Here is a 23,354-nt window from a genome sequence, read left to right on the forward strand (position 1 = left end):
TGTATTAATGTGTTAAAAATCTACACATGCAATTTTAAAAAAAATATGGTACTGCATTTTTTATATCATTTATTGTAAACCACTTTAATGTTTCATTGTGATAAGCAGAATATAAAGTGAATAAATTAAATCCAAACTATAATTGTTGCACTTGTCTGGGTTTTGCCATATCCTGGACAACTACAACAATCATGACACCAGCTGCAGAAACCTAAGAGAAAAATCAAAACTACTTTGTTGGTTGTATAGATTATAACAAAGCTTGGTGCTGGATTAAGCATGAAACCTATTAGAAAAAAAAGGTAGATAAAGTATGAAATAACCAACCAGCAGAGATGGTAGAGGATAACATTGTGAGGGAATTTAGAGATACTTGGGACAAATATGTAAGGAAGTAGTAGGAAGAGGGTTGAAAGAGTGGGTAAAAGAGCTGCTGTTGGCTTAAGTGTGGGGAATTTATATGCTCATCCATCCATAAAGACAGACAGCCACTGAGGAAGACATTATGTTACCCCCTTTCATCCCAAGACATACACAAGTCCTGACAACTTTTCCAAACCCATTAACACACAAAACCTAATAACTCCACCCATCACCAAACACATGACTTGAAACCACAGGAGTCAACTTTTGAAAATGACTGGGGGTGCTCAACTTACAAAAAATTTCACCTCATCCAGAAAAGAAAAAAAAATGGCAAAAAAAAAATACATTTGGTAGTGAGTGATCAGCCTATATCTAAATGTCAAGAGCAGGGCAGGTAATATGGACATATCAAAAATTAGGATCCTGCCACTCTCTCTTCCCCCTTGTAGATTGTCAGCATCATATTTTCTCTCTCTCCATTCAAACCATTTTTCTCCATCCATTCCCTTTCTACACCACTATTCCCCCAATTTTATTTAATTTCACCTAATTTCTTCTTCCCACCCCCACCTCTACTCCTCCTGCATAGGTATAATTTTATGTTTTATATTTGGGGACAGGCAGTTTAATAGTTCTCTTCCTGCTCCACTTCCTCAATCTATTTAGTCTGTTCTGCTTCTCATTTTCTAATGTACTGTTCCCTAGCTAGCTCCTGTTCTTTGCAAGTTTAGCTCACCCATCCCTTTACTGATCCCTACTTCTCACTTCTCACTCTCCGACATGCATGTTTCGGTCCTGCCTCAGGGAACAACAGGAAAAATCTTAAGAGAAACACTCATGCGATGGGAGATTCCAACAGAGGACTGTTGTCTCACATAGAGAAGCGCACAACGCGCAGTTTAACAGCTTTGAAAAGGCTGTTAAGCTGTTAAACTGCGCATTGTGTGCTTCTCTATGTGAGACAACAGTCCTCTGTTGGAATCTCCCATCGCATGAGTGTTTCTCTTAAGATTTTTCCTGTGTGTTCCCTGAGGCAGGACCGAAACATGCATGTCGGAACTCACAAGCTGCAAGCTAAGTTTGCCTAAGTTCTTTGACTATAAACTATAGTAAACCGTAGTTTTTTCACAACGTAAAAACATATATGAATTGATATAACCTCTGGTTTACTTGTCCATGCGATGATTGGGCTGTGAGGTGGTTTTTCCTCTGGGGTTCGCCCCAGTTTTCCCCTCCATGATTCTGAGCAAGCCTGTGAACTCTGTTATATCATCCATATAATACTTTGAACAGGTCCACGGAGTGATTTTCTTTCAGTTCAACACTTGCATTTTATCACTCCTGTTACATTGTTTGTAACTGGTCCCCTTTCCCATATTTGACTGCAGTCATGAAGTGTGGCTGATTGATTTGAACTAGGAGCACAAATATCAAAAAGTTATCTTATTGTTGTTTGTTCTTAGATGTTTCTTCCTAGTCTCACAATCCTATTAGGCACTCTATAATATCAATCCACTCAAAGAATTTTCAAACTATTGTTTAAATTTATATCATGCTTTATGAAGCAGCTTATAATACTTTTAAAAGATACATGGGGAATCTCAGAATGCCACTTGTCTGCTTGTTGGTTCCTTCAGTACAATGTGGCAGCACTCGTCACTGGCTCACCCAAATGTGCCCTCTATTCTATTCTAATCTCTTTTTTTTCTTTTTTATATTCTTCACAGTGTTTCTAATTTTAATTTTTCATACTGTTTCTGTGCTCTTTAATAAATAAATAAATATGCTAATATCTTTAAAGTCATTTCCAAAATCTCAATTCATTGAATTTTTATCTCTTCCATATGTTTTCTGAATGAAACTAAGAAAACATATGGAAGAGATAAAAATTCAATGAATTGAGATTTTGGAAATGACTTTAAAGATATTAGCATATTTATTTATTTATTAAAGAGCACAGAAACAGTATGAAAAATTAAAATTAGAAACACTGTGAAGAATATAAAAAAGAAAAAAAAGAGATTAGAATAGAATAGAGGGCACATTTGGGTGAGCCAGTGACGAGTGCTGCCACATTGTACTGAAGGAACCAACAAGCAGACAAGTGGCATTCCGAGATTCCCCATGTGTCTTTTAAAAGTATTATAAGCTGCTTCATAAAGCATGATATAAATTTAAACAATAGTTTGAAAATTCTTCCTAGTCTCGCACTCCTGCCACTTCCATCCCTCTCTTCACCCCATAGTCCTTCTTCCATCCAACTTAATCTTCTCAGAACCCTTTTCTCAGCCTACCTTGAACCCCACCAGTTTCTCTCCCTGCCCTCTTTTCTATTTCATCTTCAGCTTATAGGGTTACCATATTTAGTGCTGTAAAATTCTGGATGTATGGTCCTGCCCCATTCTGTCCCCAGCCCTGCCTTGTTCCACCTCCAACCCTGCCCTGGTCCTCCTCCAGCCCCCCCACCACCCCCACAAAGCCTCATGTCTTCTTTCCCAACCACCAGGCCGTGTCTGTTGCATGCGACATCATCCATGCATGCTCAGAGGCCCTCCAGACGTGGCTGAAGCTTTGGACTTTCCAAAACCCAAAGTACCAGGTTTTAGAAAGTCCGTCCAGGCACCTGGACAGTCCTCTAAAACAGTGATTCCCAACCCTGTCCTGGAGGAACACCAGGCCAATCGGGTTTTCAGGCTAGCCCTAATGAATATGCATGAGAGAAATTTGCATATGATGGAAGTGATAGGCATGCAAATTTGCTTCATGCATATTCATTAGGGCTAGCCTGAAAACCCAATTGGCCTGGTGTTCCTCCAGGACAGGGTTGGGAACCACTGCTCTAAAAAGAGTACATGTCTGGGTTTTCCCGGAAATCTGGTAACCCTTTCAGCTTATCTTTCACTCACTTAGCTTTGTATCACAGCCCCGCCCCCATCCAGCTTGCATTCACTTCAGCTGTTCTCCCTTTCACAGTCCATATCTCTTTTCCTCTCACAACCTATTCATGTCTATATCTACTCTTTCCTTTCCTTGCTTCTCTATAAACTCCTTATTCTTTATCCAATGCTAGGATTACTATATGGCTCCAGAAAAAGAAGGATGGATTGAGATATCCGGGTTTTACTGCCACAATGGAAATAAATCCTGGATGTCTCAATCCATCCTCCTTTTTCTGAACCATAAGGCAACCTATCCAGGGCTTCCTTCAGCTCTTCCCCCCTTCTCTATTGTATACCAAAGACAGGAAGCCTGTCTGACCTGCACTGCTGCACTCTTCTCCCATTGCTCAGACATTCCTTAGCCAGCCAATAGCTGCAGGTGGAAGAAAAACCAGTAGCTTAGGAGACACCAACCTTCCATCCTGTTTTACCATTCAGCCTATTGAATGGCTAAGGAGTGTCTAACCAATGATGTCTCCTAAGCTACTGGTTCTGCCTCCTTTGCAGCTTATTGGCTGGTTGAGGAATATCTGACCAATAGGCTGTAGGAGGAAGCAGGAGCAATAGCTTCAGAGTCAGCCTTACTTCCTGCTTTTCCCTGCAGCTACACAGCCGGAAGATTTCAGCTCTGATATCTGGGAAATGCTGAAAAGATTACTGGGGGGTGCTCTAGCACCCACAGAGCGGGTGCCCATGCTTCAAATCCCCTTTTATAAAGCTGCCATAAGTATTCAGTCTTACTAAATCAAATCTAAAAGTGGTAAGTGCTCTTATTCCCTTGGCCAACACTATTTATATTTACAATTACAATACTGTTTCCATGACCTTTCCCACAAATGAGTTTGAAATGCATTTCCTTTGATTGTCACCAGTCTGTTAAGGTTGAGATACTATTTACTAGATGAACATCACCACCAAAGAACAAAAGGTTTTTCGAAAACACTTTATGGCATTTCAGACAGGCTTGAGGATGGTTAAATGAGGTTTGTATTGTATTTGAAATGTATCAAGTGCCACAAAAGACATCTCTACCTATATTAAAGGAAAGTGTGTGTCAGTTTTCACTGGAAAAAAATGAGTACTGCAGAGCTCCCTGGTACATGGGAGAAAGAGTAACTACTTTACCTTAGTGGTATTCTAGAAAATTCTCTAAGATGTGATACACTGAAGCTTAGGAAATCCCATTTCCCGAGTACTGGTGATTGCCTAGGTACTCCATCATAGATTTATTAACAGGACCAAAAAAAACACCCCAAAATCAATAGGTCAGAGCAAATACTATGCACAAGAACAGGAAGGAAAGGACAGGCTGGTAGCACAACCATGCAGCAGATTAAACAAAGAAAATTCTGCATTTCAAAAATCAAGTCCCTGAAACTTTATGGTGAGATGAATTATTCAAGGATAATACCATAGGATACAATATAACAATACATGTGGTGTAGGATTCCTTGCTAACGAGAGGATAGCACCCCTCTGTCAGAGAATAACCCCTATAATATAATACTTATGGCTATATGAGCAGAACTGACTTTTCCTACCTGGACGGGAAGCGCCTCCATGCCGAACACCCTGCACAGAGATCTGTGGGATGACTGTAGCTATCTTCTGCTCCAATGGGGTGAGATGCTGTTCAACAGGTGACATGTCACCACTGCCAGACACATTTTTCCTGGCCTCGGCCATCTTCTTGCTAGTCTGCATCCTGAGGTCCCTCCACTTGTGTTTGACATCCTCAATCTCCCGTAGTGCCACACCTTCCTTGTTGACAGCCTGCTGAATATGGAGCCACAGTTGTTTCCTGCGATCTGGGGTGGTTTGGCGAGACTGACTGCCATATAGGTGTTCATGCTGGCAGAGAACCTCTTGCACCAAGATCTCCAGTTCTGTCATGGTAAAATTGGGCTTCCTGAATCTGCGGCTGCGCTTGGCCTGGCCTAAGGGAGGTCCTGTGTCCCGGCTGTCCTGAGTGGCAGAAATACGTGACCGGAGACCAGATGGGACTATAAGTTCTTGACTGTTGATAAGGGACCTGGAGCGAGAGTCCAAGCTAATTGATTCTTTAGAAGGTATTGGAGCAAGAGACCGTGGTTCTATAGAAGAAAATTGGCTCCGGTGTCTACTTCGGTGCCTCAGAGGAGAGGATATGCGCCGGACCTTCTTTTGATGGATAGCCATGGTGTTGCCATTGCTGGTTCTGAACGGAGTGCCCCTAAGGGAGGCTTAAACAAGGACTGTGTTGAATGATTATCAGTTGTACATGCTGTATAAAGGACAAGCATTTATGTTCTAGCTTGAGCACATATCATGGGGTTAGCAGCACAAGTAGGAACATGCTTTCTCTATTGTGCAAAATTTCTACAAATTTCTACTGAAATGCAAACTGATTCACTGAACTTGATTTATCCATGCAACTGGTGCATAAAATCAAGAGTGAAGATAATGGATTTCAAACAGGAGATCAAACACATGAAATATGTCTGAACTGTCCAAAAAATGGGGAACATACAAAGCTGCTAAATACAAATTGCATATAGGCATGGCAAGGTCAAAGTTTAACCTCCAGCCTCCTATATGGTGTACTATGGTTATCTGTGAGCATTATAAGCAATGTAAAATGACTGCATCATGTCACTCTGCTAAGAGTAGTCCATGTGTAATGTAGCGCAGATGCATTAGTGATGTAATGCCAGCTTCACAGTAAACTGGATACAGTGTTAAGTGAAATTGCACTGTTCTGTACAACAGTGAAAGGCCTTTTCATGCTGCATTCAATATTAATATAGTGTAATACTAAACACAAGACTCTTTCAACCCTAGTTTTTAGGAACCACATTTTTATAATAAAGAGAAACATCCCATAATACATGCTGAAGTACCTGAGAATTTGTCATTAGTAAACACTATATATCTGGCTAATTTTGTTAACAAATTATGACTTGCTGCCTACAATAGCATGATCTAGAACACTTATACCCCCCTACAATGCTGAAGTAAGAACAGTGGAAGCAGAAATGCATGTCAGTTTATTAAGCAGTTTGATTAGTTTCATCATAAAACACCCCAGGTGTTTTATGATGTACGGCCTGAACAACAGTCCATTTTCAAATGCTTTCACCTTTTATTCTAATGTCCATTATAAACACAGGAAAATCTACTTACTCCTAACTCTGAGTGTGTAATCACACAAAATTATAGTAATGAGAATGCAGTAAGACTAGGGACATCTTTCTGTGACGTATATTCTACCTGACAGTTGTCTGCTCCCTTCCCTGTTGGTTCTGTCAGATTCCATGGAAAATAATTCTCTCCTGACACAGAACTTTCTGATATAGTACTAGAGAATGACACGGGGACAAATTTGTCCCTGTCCCCATAGGAACTCAATTTCCCCATCCTGTCCCCACGAGTTTTGTTGCGGTTCCAGTCCCTGCCCCATTCCTGTAAGCTCTGCCTTAACCGCACAAGCCTCAAACACTTATGATTTTAAAGTGATTGAGGCTTGTGCAGATGAGGACAGAGCTTGCAGGAACTGGGCAGGGACAGGAAAAGAACTTGTGGGGACGAGATGGGAAAATGAGCTCCCGCAGGGACGGGGAAAAATTTGTCCCCGTGTCATTCTCTAATTAGTACACTTGGTTCTGAGATGTCTAGTTACAACTATAACAAAGTGGTCCAGGATATTCTGAAACCCACTCCTGTTTTCACCAAGAAACTTTGCTTCTTGTTTCTTAGTTGTGCCTTCTATAAAGACTTTTTAAAACATCTCAGAGTTGGGCTGGCCAACTCTGCACCTCCAAGGATGGTATTATAAGCTAGCCAAAGGATGGGCATTCCTTGTTAAGAAGCTCCCAACCATAGCTTTTGGAGACCTGCAAATGCCACAGTTGATCAACACTATGTCAGAGCCATGCCTGGAATAAAACTTTGATCCTTAACATCTAATGGCATCATCAGTAAGGAGATTTGTCTACCAACTGTGTGATAAAACTTTGCGATGCTACAGCAGATCTTTTTAGCTAGGGATATCAGGATTTGAACCTGCAACCCTCTAGCCTAATTGCTATTCATCCTGTCACATGCTGGAATTTTTATCTATGAATATTTTTAATTAAACAGTACTGTTATTTTTCAACTGTTGTCCTGAAAGAGCAGTAACTCTGTAGAAGGATTGAGAGTTCTTTTAACAGTTTTGTACTCACTTATTGTTGAGCTGTTAAAATTTCTTCTCTTCTCGGAGTCAGGGTATCCTATGAAAAATGGATCTTCCTCTTCTTTAATCCTTACCAAACAATTAGACATGATGTTTTCATTATCTATATTAGGACAAATAGAAAGATTTTTTTTTTTTTTAAGTTTAAAAATGACATGCAGGAAATTGAAGTCAAATGTATAATCATGAAATGATGGAGTTGCTTCCAAAATGGATCATCTAGCTACTAAACTCAAATTCTTATACCCCTTTCCACCCTTTATAAGAATTATCAAAACACGTGAACCAATAAGACTGTTTAGTCCAGTATCTAGTCTCTGACAATGTCAATCAGTGGATGCTCAGAGAAAGTGAACAACTAATAGAACATGTGAAGGGACACTGAAAGAGATTTTTAAACATCTGTTTTCTGAAATTGTGAAGTACCTAATGAGCGAAGTACCAGTTAGTGAAAAGGGTGAGCACGGGTTGGCAGATTTTAGTGATTTACTATCTAATCCAAGATTTCTGAATCGCCCTAATATCATTTAGTTCAAGGCAATTTAAATAGAAAAGAAACCATAATAATTCTATGGGAAAATACAATTCTTTGGACAGATACTGCAAAAGCCAGATGATGCAAAGAACATTTGTGAAAGTGTGTGAAGACTTTTTACCTCCTGATTGATTTCTGCAAACTGTGCATGTTTGGAATGTAACATTTTATGTTTCTTCTGCCCAAGATAGGCAGACTTAAGAATCAACCTTCATTAGCAAGAGACAATAGGTGAGGTAATTACCGGTAAGTGTAATATTACTAATTATGCATGCATGCATGATTAAACCATATAAGCATTATCCTGAGTAGTGTTGATTAAAATATTGATATTGTAACACTTCAAAAGACGTAGCACAAAGCTTTGTATTCCAGACAGAAAATCTGCATTTTGAATTCCTGTCTCCCAGCACTGGTATAATAAATATTTCTACTTTGGTGCTATCAGTGGTCAGTGATTTAATTATTTGACACAGCTTGGACAGCCATAGTTGGAAGAATCCTGAGGCTTGGAATTTTATCACCGAATGGTGCTCTAAATCTAGCAGTTTCTTATTTGATTTGCACAAGGATTCTCCTGATATTCTGTCTCTTAGCTGCAACTGTGCATGAGTAACTTAGTTGCAACTGAGCTGCAACTGTGCATGAGTAACTTTGAGACATGTCATAACATGCACAAACTTGTTTCAACACTCTTGCTACTTTCTTTCATATTCAGGTAGATAAATAATTGAAAGTCCCTCGTATTTAAGAAAAGGTGAAGAGCTCTGACATGTCTATGAGATCACTTGTTAAAATATGAATTCAGTAGAAAACTGGAGCTGCTCAGACTCTGCTGTGTCTGAAGTTAAATTGTAAATCCCACAGAATCTCTCAATTTTCTATCAAGACAAAAGTAAAGAGCCTGGCATGTTTGACATATATTTTTGGTGTGAAGTGGCAGCAAAAAAATCTACTAATTCCACCAAAATAGGAGTGTTAACTGGGCTTTATTCCACATTCACTGCACAGGTCATAGCTCAAACTGGGGAATATCTCCATCTTTGTTTTTGGCTGGGTGCTCAACCTCCCCAAATTGTACCCATTCCACATGATGCTTGCTTGCTTCTTGCTTCCAACTGCCATAACTTACCTAATGTTCATGAATCCCTTTGTCCAGACATACTGAAAACAACTGAAGGGAAAGGGGTGGGGAAAATGTGAGCACATTAGACTCCCTAACTGATTTAAATCCCAAATCAGACCAAGGGGGGGGGCAGACCGCGGAAAAGGCTGCCTCCCTGTTAAGAAGAGAGAAAGAATGTACCGTCAGTAATTCTTGCTCTTAGACCCACTAAGGAGTTCTGGATTCACTGGTGTGGGAATTCAGACCCTAAGGAGTGAAATAATCCTCAAAGGGCTGTGGCCCAAACTCAGTCTATGTTTTTCCAGGAATATGGACTTATAGTCTTCTCCAGAGCACTCTACTCATAGCTGCTACACTGAGCTACATATCGTGATCTTGGGCAAATCACTTATGCAACCACAAGACACTATGGGACTCATAAACAAAACATTCCAAAAAGTGCCTAAGTCGGCACTTGGATGTTTTTCTCATCAAAATGTCCATGTGCCGATAATCAAAACTCATTTCCTAGACATCTAGCGCGACGTTTCACCTGTTGAGTGTCCAGAGAGAAATGGGACATGTTGGGAGGCATGATATGGGCAGGCTATGAGTGGTCCCTACAGCTATAATCAAATGTTTTGCAGGATGTCCTGGACGTAAATTAGATGTTGCAGGCTAGATCTGTTTTAGAAGCATCTAAGTGCCAAAAAGGTGCCCAAACTGACCAGATGAACATTGGACGGATTAACTACTGACCCCCTCCACACTCCTCCAATGGTCTCATACCCCCCTCCCACTCCACAAACATATGAATTTAAAAGTCCATACCTGTCTGCGTAATGGCAACATCTCCCATGGGGAAGCCTACTAGAGCATCACACAGGTGTCTTGAGTAGGCTAGTGAACCAGAGAGAGGAGGATCCAGACCCATAAGCTACACTACCCACATTTATGGTGGAAAGTTTGAGACCACCAAAACCTACTCTACTGCTATATAGGTACTACCTGTAGCCATAAGGGCTATTGGGGTGGTAGCCAGGTGGGTACAGTGGGTTTTCTGGGGGTTATGGTGAGATGTATATGTGGCACCCTCTATGTGAAGTGCACAGCAGTGCCCTCTAAGGTGCTCAACTGCTCTGTTGGCATGTCTATGGGGCCAGTCCATCCTAATGTTGACTCCTCCCATGTCTAAATGCAGTTCATTTGAGTGTTTCCAACTTGGATGATTTTTTGGTCAAAAATGGGATATAACTTTGGATGTTCTGGAGGTCTAGATATTCCAGTGACCTAGATGTCTAAGTAGATGATTTAAATAAAATTAAAAAAAAAAAATATATATATATATATAAAAAATTGGACATCTGACAGTTCAGGTTTAGGAAATGGCTTTTTTTTGTGCTTGCGACTTGGTTGTTTTGCTTGAAACATCCAATTTGAACTTAGATGTTTATTTTGAAAATACCCCTCTATGTGCAACAAAGACACAATTATGTACAGTAAACATATGTAAAAATGCATGTCTTGTCTCTTTCATCATTATTGCATCAATACTAATAAAGGTTATACAAGATCATTCCAATACAAAATCCAAGATAACATAACATAAAATTTTATTTATATACTGCTATACACCTGGTAGTTCAATGCAGTTAACATGAAACAACTTTAATCTACACTCCAGTGTGTTGTTGGGTTCTTTACGAGATACTTGAAGTCTTGGTTCAGTTGCTTGGCGGGACCTCAGACACTTCTGATCAGTTACCCCTACAGGGGAATCTTCACTTTTTACCAGGTCGGGAGAACTCCTGTTTTGGAAGATGGGGCCCAACTGGGTTTGACTTTGCTGTCTCATGTGCTACAGACCGATGGTTCCTTGTAACCTTGGCTGAAGTTCCAGCAAAGAGAGGGGATATTAGCCCATGATTATTTTGCTTATCTTCAATTTCCACATTATGTGCGATCTCTATGTTGAAAAAATTACAAATTATCTAAGATTTGGTTAAGCAATCATGAATAAAGAATGTTATCCCAGGACAAGCAGGCAGCATATTCTCACATGTGGGTGACGTCATCTACGGAGCCCCAGCGCGGACAGCTTTTCAAGCAAACTTGATTGAAGTTTCAAGCTTGCTAGGCTGCACCACGCATGTGCATGCCTTCTTGCCCACTAGAGGGCGCATCCCCACCTCGTGGTCCTCAGTTCTGTTTCTTCCGCGGAGCCAGAAAGCTCTGTTGATTTTGTGCTCCGTACCTTTTTGCCTTCTGCCACCGCGGCTGGGTTATTTTTCTCGGTCGCTGTGCTTTGTTTCTTATTTTCTTTCGTCGCGTGTTTGAAATCCGTAAAAAAAAAAAAAAAAAAAGTTTTCGTTCGGCTCCGGGGGCTCCCGGGAGCCGCAGCCGCGGGACCTCGTTCGTTCCCGGCCGTTTTTTGTGTTCATGTCCCGTCCCTTGACGGGCTTTAAAAAGTGCACCTGGTGCGATCGCTTACTTTCTAACGTTCCAACCTAGAGCTCTCCGCCGCCGACGCGCCCGCATGGCGGAGCTCTTCAGTGTGGACCCCGCGGCGGGGAAGGCCTCGACGTCGGCCTCAGCTTCGGCCTTGACCTCGACGCCCTCGACCTCGCCGCAGATGCCTTCCTGGTCGAAGCCTGCGTCCTCGAAGCCGACTCTGGGTAAGTCCCCGCTTCCTTCCTCTACTCCAGGGTCTTCGAAGAAGCCATCCTCGACGGGGGCGGGTGGGTCGTCCTCGGCCCCGCCCCGGGCGTCGAAGTCGGGTGCCCCGCGGGAATACTCGATACTGAGGCCGCCCTCGAGGGAGCACCCGCCGGCCACGAACATGCCGTCCATGATGACCGTTCCCGTATTTCAGGACATGCTCCGAGCGCTTATCGCCTCGGAGCTGTCCTGCGCCTTGGCACACCTGCAGCCGGCTTCAGCCTCGGCCTCGGCCCCGACCTCAGTACCAGTGGTGGTCCCGGCCTCGACCCCGACCTTGCCCTCGACCTCGGTAGTCGACCAGCCTGAGCGGAGTGTGCGGCCTCGGGACAAAGTGCGCCGGGTTCGCCGGATTTCCTCTTCCTCGTCAAGGTCCTCCCGCGGATCCTCCCTCTCGGGTCGGCCTCGGGCGAAGTGCCGGGCCCGAAAGCCCAAGCGCCATTGAGGGTCGCCCCGGCGCCGCGGTCGCTCCTCGCCGACCCGGGGAGCGGAGACTCTGAGGGTCTCGGAGCTCCGCCTGGATAATCCGAGGCTTTTGCGTTCCTCTGCGGGGAAGGGATCGAGGGACTCCTCCCCGAGGAGGTTGGAGCTCGCCTCGGTGCCTCATACCCCGGGGACTTCTCCGAGGGGTTCTTCGGGGCATCAGAGATCCCCGACCCCGACGAAGTCTTTTGGTGTGGCTTCCTGGGGCTCGGAGTCTGGCACCGGCTGGGAACCCAGGTACTCCCGCGAGGCTTCCCCGTCTTTCTTGGTGGCTCGGGCCTCTCGATCTCCTTCCCCTCCCTCGAGGCCCTCTTCATTCTCGAGGTTTGTTATTGATATGGGGAAGGCCTTGGACCTCGACCTTTTGTCAGGGTCCCAATATTCGAAGGAGTTTCTGGAGGAACAGGATTTGCCATCTCCCCCACGGGAGTCTCCGCGTCTGCCCTTGAACAAGATCCTTCATCAGACATTTTTGCGGAACTTGGACTCCCCTTATGCTGTCACGGCGGTCCCCTCGAAAATGGAGTCGAAGTACCGCACGGTCCCCTGTAAGGGCTTCGAGAAGGCGCAGTTGTCCCACCAGTCTTTGCTGGTGGAGTCGGCTTTGAAGAAATCTCAGCCTTCTCGAGTCACCGCAGCGGTCCCGCCCGGGCGGGAGGGGCGGACCCTGGATAAGTTTGGGCGCCGCCTCTACCACAATTCGATGATGGCTAACCTTGTGCTTAACTATGCTTTCACCTTCTCTTCCTATCTGCGGCAGATGGTTATCACAGGGTCATGCCGGATTCGCATAAGAGTGACTTTGGCAAGTTCATGAACACCTTGTCCCAGCTGCGCCTGTATCTTTTTCATGCCATCTATGACGCCTTTGAGTTGTCATCCCGGGTCTCTGCCTTTGCGGTGGCTATGCGCCGTTTAGCATGGCTGCGCACGGTGGATATGGACCCGAATTTGCAGGAGCGCCTGGCCAATTTGCCGTGTGTGGGCTCGGAACTTTTTGATGAGTCCCTGGAGGCGGCTACTAAACGCCTAGCCGAGCATGAGCGCTCTATCGCCTCCTTGGTCCATCCCAAACCCAGGGTGGCGAATCCGAAGCCGTACAGACCTCCGCCGTGGCGCTACCGGCAGAAGTCTACGCCGGCATTCTCTAGGCATCCTCCCCGGCGTCCCCCGCAGCAGGCCAGGGCGTCACACCAGAAGCCTCAGGCGCCCGGGGCGTCCATGCCGGCGCCGTCTTTTTGACGCGCTGAGCGGATGGGGGCGGGCCCCCTCCGCGCTGTCACCGAACCCGCTTCCCATCGGGGGCCGGTTAAGGACCTTTTATTCGGCCTGGACTCTGATCACTTCGGACGCTTGGGTACTCCGTGTCATCTCGGAGGGTTACTCACTAAACTTCATGACTACGCCGCCGGACAATCCACCCGGCGCGTCTCTTTCTAACCGAGCCCAACTTCCTCTTCTCCTCTCGGAAGCCAGGGCCTTGTTGAGCCTTCGGGCGGTGGAGCCGGTACCCCCCGTACAACGGGGACAGGGGTTTTATTCCCGTTACTTTTTGATCCCAAAGAAGACCGGGGACTTACACCCCATTTTGGTCCTCCGGAGGCTCAACAAGTTCCTTGTCCGGGAGAAGTTCCGTATGTTATCGCTTCCGGTCCTGTACCCTCTGTTGGAAGAAGGGGACTGGATGTTCTCCCTGGACCTGAAGGAAGCTTATACTCATGTTCCGGTGCATCCCGCCTTCCGCAAGTTTCTACGGTTCCAGGTGGGGGAGTTGCACCTTCAATATCGGGTCCTCCCCTTTGGCTTGGCTTCGTCCCCTCGAGTCTTCACGAAGTGTATGGTGGTAGTCGCGGCAGCCCTGAGATCTCGGGGGCTGCAGGTATTTCCCTACCTGGACGATTGGCTGATCAAGGCATCTTCCAGGGAGGAGGTTATCTCAGCGACCCTTCAACGTCTGGGGTTCGAAGTGAACTTTCCCAAGTCCCAACTGTGCCCTGCTCAATCCCTTCAGTTTATCGGGGCCGTGCTGGACACGGTTCGCCTTCGTGCGTTCCTCCCTCCTCCGAAGTTGGAGGTTCTGCTTCGACTGAGCCGTCAGATTTCGCTGCAGCACTCTGTATCGGCGCAACGTCTGATGATTCTTCTCGGCTACATGGCGTCGACGGTTCATGTTACACCGTTGCCCGCTTGCACCTGAGGCTTCCTCAGTGGACCTTGGCCTCCCAGTGGCGTCAGGATCGGGACCCGGTCTCCTTTCCTGTAACAGTGACTCCTTCCTTGAGACGCTCGCTCCGTTGGTGGACCAACTCTTCCAATCTTTCCGGGGGTTTGCTCTTTCTCGTTCCTCCGCATCGCAAGGTCCTGACCATGGACTCTTCGGAGTACGCGTGGGGTGCTCATCTGGACGGTCTGCGGACTCAAGGCCTGTGGTCGGCAGAGGACCGTCTTTGTCACATCAATGTTTTAGAGCTTTGTGCCATTTTTCTGGCGGCTCGAGAGTTCTGCCACCTCCTCCACGATCAGATAGTCCTTGTATGGATGGACAATCAGGTGGCAATGTACTATGTGAACAAACAGGGGAGAACGGGCTCTTGGTCCCTGTGCCGGGAGGCCCTACGCCTTTGGTCTCTCAGAACATCTTCCTTCGGGCGGTTTACATTCAGGGAGAGAGGAACTGTCTGGCCGACAAACTCAGTCGTCTTCTCCAACCGCACGAGTGGTCGCTCAACTCCCGAGTTCTGCACGAGGTCTTCAACCATTGGGGAACTCCTCAAGTGGATTTGTTTGCCTCACCGGAGACTCACAAACTGCCCCTTTATTGTTCTCGGATGTACTCCCGGGACCGTCTCGAGGCCGATGCCTTCCTTCTCGACTGGGGAGGGAGGTTCCTTTATGCGTTCCCTCCTTTTCCTCTGATCTTGAGAACGTTGGTTCATCTCAAATCGACCGGGGCCACTATGATTCTCATTGCGCCTCGTTGGCCTCGTCAGCACTGGTTCTCCCTGCTTCTTCAACTCAGTGTCAGGGAGCCTCTAATACTGCCTGTTTTTCCCTCTCTGCTGTCTCAGAGTCGGGGTTCGCTGTTGCATCCCAATCTTCAGTCTCTGCATCTGACTGCTTGGTTCCTTTCCCCTTGACTTCGGTTCCGGTTTCTCAGTCTGTGAGGGAGATTTTGGAAGCCTCGCGTAAGGTTTCGACTCGGCTTTGTTATTCTCAGAAATGGACCAGATTTTCATCATGGTGTTCCTCGCAACATCTGGATCCGTGTTCGGTTCCGGCGTCTTCGGTTCTGGAATATTTGTTGCATTTGTTCCAGTCTGGCCTGAAGACGACTTCCATTCGGGTGCATCTCAGTGCTATTACTGCTTTCCATCGGCATCTCGAGGGTCGGCCTCTCTCTCTTCATCCTCTGGTTACTCGTTTCATGAGAGGTCTTTTGAATGTTCATCCTCCCCTGAAACCTACTCCTGCGGTTTGGGATCTTAATGTGGTTCTGGCTCAACTGATGATGCCTCCTTTTGAGCCTCTTGCCAAATCTCATCTTAAGTTTCTCACTTGGAAGGTGATCTTTCTGATTGCACTCACCTCCGCTAGGCGGGTTAGTGAGTTGCAGGCTTTGGTTGCGGACCCACCTTTTACTGTGTTCCATCATGACAAGGTGGTTCTTCGCACCCATCCTAAATTTTTACCTAAGGTTGTGTCTGATTTCCACCTTAATCAGTCCATTGTTCTTCCGGTGTTTTTCCGAAGCCCCACTCTCATCCTGGCGAGGTGGCGCTTCACACGCTTGACTGTAAGAGGGCGTTGGCTTTTTATCTCCAACGCACTAAGTCTCATCGGAGAGTTCCTCAATTGTTTTTGTCCTTCGATCCTAATCGATTGGGCCATCCTGTTTCCAAGCGCACCTTGTCCAACTGGTTAGCTGCTTGTATCTCTTTTTGCTACGCTCAGGCTGGTCTCCCGCTCCTTGGTCGAGTCACGGGGCATAAGGTCCGGGCTATGGCAGCCTCTGTTGCTTTCCTCCGGTCTACTCCGGTCGAGGACATCTGTAAGGCTGCCACTTGGTCTTCGGTTCATACTTTCACCTCCCACTACTGTCTGGACACTTTGTCCAGAAGCGACGGCCGGTTTGGCCAGTCGATTTTGCGTAACCTGTTTTCCTAAATTGCCATCCTCCCACCTGCCCTTTTTTGGTTGGCTTGGAGGTCACCCACATGTGAGAATATGCTGCCTACTTGTCCTGGGATAAAGCACAGTTACTTACCGTAACAGGTGTTATCCAGGGACAGCAGGCAGATATTCTCACAACCCGCCCTCCTCCCCAGGGATGGCTTCTTTGCTGGCTATGGAACTGAGGACCACGAGGTGGGGATGCGCCCTCTAGTGGGCAAGAAGGCATACACATGCGTGGTGCAGCCTAGCAAGCTTGAAACTTCAATCAAGTTTGCTTGAAAAGCTGTCCGCGCTGGGGCTCCGTAGATGACGTCACCCACATGTGAGAATATCTGCCTGCTGTCCCTGGATAACACCTGTTACGGTAAGTAATTGTGCTTTATTGTGGTTTGAAACAAAGCCCCAATTCCTTTGATCATGCAAGTGACTAACATTACTGAGGTGTGATCAGCACTGTCCAGCTCTGGAGAGAGAGTGCTCAGGTGGTAAATCCCAGCAGTCATAACTCCCTGGAGCCCTGCTCACTCACATCTCTCAGAGTCCTCATGACTTAGATCCAGCTGTTCTAGTTCATCTTCCTGTTTAATGTTCAGTGACATCACTGAGGTGATCACAGGATGACCTGTCATAAAAAGGAGATATGTACATTGTGACATAGCTGTAACAATGACAGAATTTTCTGCAGAGAAAAGCTGGCGCTTGTAATGATCTCCTCTGTGCTGTGGTATGGAGTACACAGTTGAACAAGTACAGAAATTTCACCCATCCCCACCCATACCTTCTAAAACCCATTTCATCTTCACAATTAATCTCCTCTGTCTCCATCTGTAGTCACAGGAGTCAATGATATTATTTACTTGCTCATAGCCCTCTGTTTCCTCCCATCCCCAACAGCCTCCCATGTTTTTTTGGATGGTATTCACTATTCAATCAAGGACTGTTCCAAGCCTCAGTCTGGTGTTCCAGCTGCCTCTCTGAGCATTCCAAGCCTCATTCTGGTGCTCCAGTTGCCTCTCTCAGTTCATTTCAAGCCTCATTCTGGAATCACCAGAGATTCTGATTACACTCCCCGTTGAAGTCCATAATCCTGATTCCAGAGCAGCTCTCAGTTAGCCCAAACTGAGCAAACTCATAATTTTGTTCCAAAAATGCTAAACAGGACAGAGCAAACAAGAAGGAAGTGGCAACACAAACCAAAAATGCTAAACAGGACAGAGCAAACAAGAAGGAAGCAGCAACACAAACCAAAATCAGTGATGCGAGCTGCAGATGGAATACCAAGGTGGAATCAGGAGTTGGAGGAAACAAATTTTATTAAAGGATCAACAAGGTCCATGTTTCAGTATGTGCCTGTGTCAGGGGTCACAGCAGAACAGCACCTCTTGTACCAACTTTGTCAGTTCACAATGAATTGATATCTGATGGACAAAGCAACAAGTTGCAGACTTAGGGACATCTAATAAGCAATGAAGGAAGCCCTGAGCATTTCTGCTCATTTACCTGCGGTTGAGTTACTAACATTTCCCCTCCTTTCCATGTCCTGAAGATCCAGTCGGTAGGGCTCAAACTCTTCTTTGATATTTTTCACCAGGTCAATAGATGGAAGTGAATTTCCTGATATTAAGTAGATAAACATGAATTAAAACAATCCTGGCTTTTTTTCTTGCTGGTCCAAATTCATGGAACAAGTTACTTGCTAATTTAAGAACAATGGTCAATATGATGGATGAAAAAACTTTTCCAAGGAAGCTTTTGATGATTACCACTAGAAAACAAATAGAAATACAGGCAGGATACAATAATGCTTCATATGAAGATAATGTTTGTCTGGATATCAATTTGTTATATGCTTTGTTTTATGTTCTATATTAATGTATATTTTATATATGTTTTGATTTGAATCTGCCTAGATACAGGTAGACTAGAAATGAGTTATAAAATGAATAAACTTGTAAATGAATTCAAAACAATAGTCCATTATCATTTAGATCAGTGGTTCCTAACCCTGTCCTGGAAGACCACCAGCCAGTCAGATTTTTGGGATAGCCCTAATGAATCACCAACCAGTCAGGTTCTTGGGATAGCCTTAATGAATATGCATGGGGTAGATTTGCATGCCTGTCATTTCCATTATAAGCAAATCTCTCTCATGCATATTCATTAGGGCTATCCCAAGAATCTGACTGGTTGGTGATTCATTAGGGCTATCCCAAAAACCTGACTGGCTGGTGGTCCTCCAGGACAGGGTTGGGAACCACTGATTTAGATAGTATTTATCTGTATTGTTGGTGGTATACTCCATTACCTTACCAAGGCTGACTTGCTGTGCTGTGGTACATACCGGTGGTTTTCAACCCAGTCCTCGACTACCTGGCCAGTTGAGTTTTCAGGAAATCCACAATGAATATGCATGAGATATATCAGTGCACACTTCCTTCATTGCATGCAAATATCTCTCATGCATATACACTGTGGGTATTCTGAAAACCCAACTGGGCCAGATGATATCTGAGAACTGGATTGAAAATCACTGGTATCGAAAGATTAGGTTCTTACCTTTGCTAATCTTCTTTCTTGTAAATCCACACTCTATTCCTGGGCAAGTTGGTTATGCCAGACAGGCATATAGGAAGCCTCAATTACATAGAGTCTTCAGCCCCTCCCCTCTTACCGCAAGACTGCCTACCAGGAGACCAGGGAATGCAGACACTCCCCAACACATAAGTCTAATCTACTCAGACATGAACTTTAAACAATCATAAACAACTGTCAAAACAAATAAACAAAAAATAGTACTATAAGAAGTACAACCTGCACTGACAAAAGGGGATACTAGAACTATAAACCTCCAAGGCAAAGAGACAAACATACTCTGCTATTGTACTTTAAAAGGCTGGTCAGAAAATCAGAAATCCAGCTTAACAGTCCTAAGAAAGGCAGATGATCGGTGAATCAGTAATGTCCCGGGCAGGTTCTAAGAATAGTGTGGATTTACAAGAAAGAAGATTAGCAAAGGTAAGAACCTAATCTTACATTCTTATATAATCCCACTCTATTCCTGGACAAATGGGATGTAACAGAGCAGTCTCATACGTCAGAGTGGGACTGATGAGTCCACTGCATGCATGGAGGAACCAAAAGTAGCATCCTGCATGGCTGCCACATCAATCCTGCAAAGCTTGGTGAAGTATGCAAAGAGGACCAGGTAGCAGCCCAGCAAATTTCCTCCAAAGAGATAGCCAACAACTCTGCCCAAGAAGAGGAAATGCTTCTAGTAGAATGAGCCCGCATCAAGAGTGGGGGCTTCTTGCCAGCAACAATGTAGGCAGATGAAATAGCCATACAGATTCATCTGGAGATGGTGGCCTTCGTAGCTGGCCTCCACCAGTATGAACAGACGGAGACCCGGAACTCATTTGTGACCTCCAGATTCTGCGTATTGCCAAGGACTGCTCCCTGGACTTGGAGGGGGTAAAGGAAGTGAACTGCACCTCCTGGTTGATGTGGAAAGCAGAGACCACTGTCAGAAGAGAGGAGGGGGGAGTGGCCTAAGGAAGATGGCCGCGGGTGCGTGGAGCTAGACGCCACGGATGTTCCCTGACTGCTGTTTCTTCTGAATGGTGAAATGGTGAAACGAAAATCTAAGCTTCGGATTTTCCCTGACGAATCCTTACCAGCAGCAACGGGCCCGATGGACGCCTTCCTTCAGCGAGGGACGCCAACACAGCCAGAGGCTTTCTCGGCTGGGAGAGACATGCTGGCTGAAGCGTTGCAGCTCTCCCTCGAGGCAACATCTTTGACCCCGGAAGAGCGGAGTCCTCCGAGTCGCCCGGGGGCGTTTGACCAATCGACGGAAGAGCAAAGTCCTCCGAGTTGTTCGGGGGCGTTTGGCCAGTCGACGGTGAAGGAAATGCCCCAGGGTGTTTGCTCTCCAGACATGCTGAGATCGGGAGTCGGCTCAGTAGGAGGAGGGGTGAAGCCAAAACTATCATCTGTGCATTCGGAGGAGCTGGGACAGAAACTACCTCAGGATTTCCTGACACTGACTTCATCGCCTGCTGAAGTTCCAGGTACTTTTTCACCAGAGGTTCTGGGTGCTGAACTGATACCAATGCAGAGACCCAAGGTTTTCAATATGGAGACAATTTGGGAAGCAATATCTAGTTTGCAAATGTCTTTGGGAACTCAAATGCAGCAATTTACTACACGTTACACTTCTGTTGTGTCTGAAAATTTGGAAATGAAAAATAGGATATCCAGCGTTGAAAATAAAGTGGATGGACATGAAACTAGAATAAAAACAGTGGAGTCCCAGGCTTCGGTCTGGGTAAAAGACAGTGGAAACCTTAATTTTAAGGTGGAAATGTTGGAAAATATGACTAGAAGAAGTAATCTTCGGATTATCAATTTTCCAAAATTACCACTTATTTCAGCGCAGGATACATTTAAAAAGTATTTGAAAGAAGTTTTGAATGTTTCCGAAACCTCCTATCCGCCTCTCACTAAAATATATTATTTACCAACCAGAGCATCTGTTCAAAAACCAAACCAGCAGAATTTGACTGCTGATAGTTTGGATTTGACAAATTTCCTGGAGAGGTCAGGTGAAGAGATACCGGCAACTGCTACGCTACTTGTACAATTTGCTATAGATGCTGACAGGGATGCTTAAATTGTTTTTTAAGTTTAAAGATGTTCCATTCATGACTAAAATAGTGAGAATGTATCCAGATGTGTCACTAATGACCCAAAAGAGAAGAAAACAATTTCTTATTTTGAGACCAAGGGTTCTGCACTTAGGTGTGACGTTCGTACTCAGATTCCCCTGTAAATGTGTAATGACCTATCAAGGGAATAGATTTATTTTCTTTGATCCTCAGCAACTGACAAAATTTATTTCTGCTAAAGAGCAAATTTAAAATTCTTGAGAGAACTTCAGTCTCAACCTGCTCAAGTATAAGGTTTTTGGTTATGTTCTCCCCCGCTACCATCTTCATTTTCTTTGTATTATTTGATTAAGATTTCAGCAATTTTAAAGCTTTCTCCCCCATGGATTGAGGTCTAACGATACAAACCAGTAAAAAATTATTTTGGGTTTAATGTTACGCCGTATGAGAAAGAAAAATTTTGCTTTGATTTCTGTATTTCAATTGCAATGTTTATCATTACCTATTGTCTCATTTTTATCTTTGAACTGAGTTGTATTATTTTCTTGTTTTGACTAATATTATGTCAATACTATAAAATGAAAATAAAGATTTAAAAAAAAAAAGAAGAAGAGAGGACAGTACGCAGAAACATGCAGGAATCCGGGATCCTAAGAAAAAGATCCTGGCAAGATAGAGCTTGAAGCTCAGAAACCCTGTGAGCTGAAATAATAGCCGCAGACTTAAATAAATGCAGAACCGTGGGATCGTCCTCAGGTTCCAAAACCCCAGAGGGATCTGCAGATCCAGCATAGTCCCTGATCTCCTGTCCTGGAAAGCGCTGCACCTGTAAATAAGGGGACAGCAAGCTGGTCATCAACATCAGGATCCCACAGGATCAGGATCAGGCAGCACAGGTACAACAGCTGACTGAGATGAGGCTATGTCCATAGAAGCTATCTCACTATTAGACGCATCTGAGGCAGAGTCGGACTGCACAGGGGAAGAATGCCGGCTTTGAAATTCATTCCACAAATGTTTCATAAATTCAGAGAAAGCCTCTGGCCCCTGGGGTATAGAATCTCCCTTTGATGACTTAACTTTGCATTTCTTAGGCTGTGCAGGGTCAGCAGCCAGGCGCAAAGCTCTAAAAATAAAGAAGACCGCCCCTACCAGGCTAACCGAGTGTTTTGTCACCTGTTTAATCATGGAAGAGGCTAAGCTTGGTGCTGCTGCCTCTCCCGGCTGTGCCACGCAGCCATGGGACCGGACAACATTCACCCCAGGGTGCTCAGGGAGTTATGTGAAGTCCTGGTGGAACCATTATCTGTGCTTTTCAATCTTTCCCTAAGCACAGGAAGAGTCCCCTTGGATTGGAAAACCGCCAATGTAATCCCACTCCACAAAAAGGGCAGCAAGACAGAGACAGCGAACTACAGGCCAGTGAGTCTCACGTCTATAGTGTGTAAACTCATGGAGACACTGATCAAACGGAATCTTGACACAATCCTAGATGAGGAAAACCTACGTGATCCCCACCAACACGGGTTCACCCAGGGTAGATCCTGCCAATCCAATCTTATTAGCTTTTTTGACTGGGTTACTAGACAACTGGATGCCGGGGAATCACTGGACGTGGTATATTTGGATTTCAGTAAAGCATTTGATAGCGTCCCACACCGAAGTTTATTGAACAAACTGAAATCGATGGGTTTGGGAGACACTTTAACTACATGGGTTGGGGACTGGCTGAGCGGTAGACTACAAAGGGTGGTGGTGAACGGTACCCCGTCAGAAGTGTCGGACGTGCTCAGTGGTGTGCCGCAGGGCTCAGTCTTGGGCCCGTTTCTATTCAACTTATTCATAAGAGATTTGACGCAAGGGCTTAGGGGAAAGGTATCACTATTCGCCGATGACGCCAAAATTTGCAACATAGTAGGCAACAGCTTATTACCTGACAATATGACACAGGACTTACTGCTGCTAGAACGATGGTCAACGACTTGGCAGCTAGGCTTCAATGCTAAAAAATGCAAGATAATGCACCTGGGTAGGAGAAACCCGCGCAGAACTTATGCACTAAATGGTGAGACCTTAGTTAGGACCACGGCAGAACGTGATCTAGGAGTGATCATTAGGGAGGACATGAAGGCTGCCAATCAAGTGGAGAAGGCTT

The 23,354-nt window shown here is 45.1% G+C and overlaps 1 protein-coding gene across 3 annotated transcripts in view; it reads right to left on the bottom strand.

Annotated features, from left to right (window-relative positions):
• The window catches only part of LOC117361380, a 138,110-nt gene that overhangs the window by 31,292 nt on the left and 83,464 nt on the right, over nucleotides 1–23,354 (bottom strand). For all 3 annotated transcript variants that reach the window (XM_033946624.1, XM_033946622.1, XM_033946623.1), the window contains 3 exons: nucleotides 18,033–18,146; nucleotides 7,508–7,621; nucleotides 4,847–5,527 (listed from right to left, as the gene is read on the bottom strand). In XM_033946624.1, coding sequence (XP_033802515.1) covers nucleotides 4,847–5,527; nucleotides 7,508–7,621; nucleotides 18,033–18,146 — 909 coding nt within the window. The remainder of the gene's footprint in view (nucleotides 1–4,846; nucleotides 5,528–7,507; nucleotides 7,622–18,032; nucleotides 18,147–23,354) is intronic.

Source organism: Geotrypetes seraphini, chromosome 5, assembly GCF_902459505.1.
Source record: "Geotrypetes seraphini chromosome 5, aGeoSer1.1, whole genome shotgun sequence".
Lineage (NCBI taxonomy): Eukaryota > Metazoa > Chordata > Amphibia > Gymnophiona > Dermophiidae > Geotrypetes > Geotrypetes seraphini.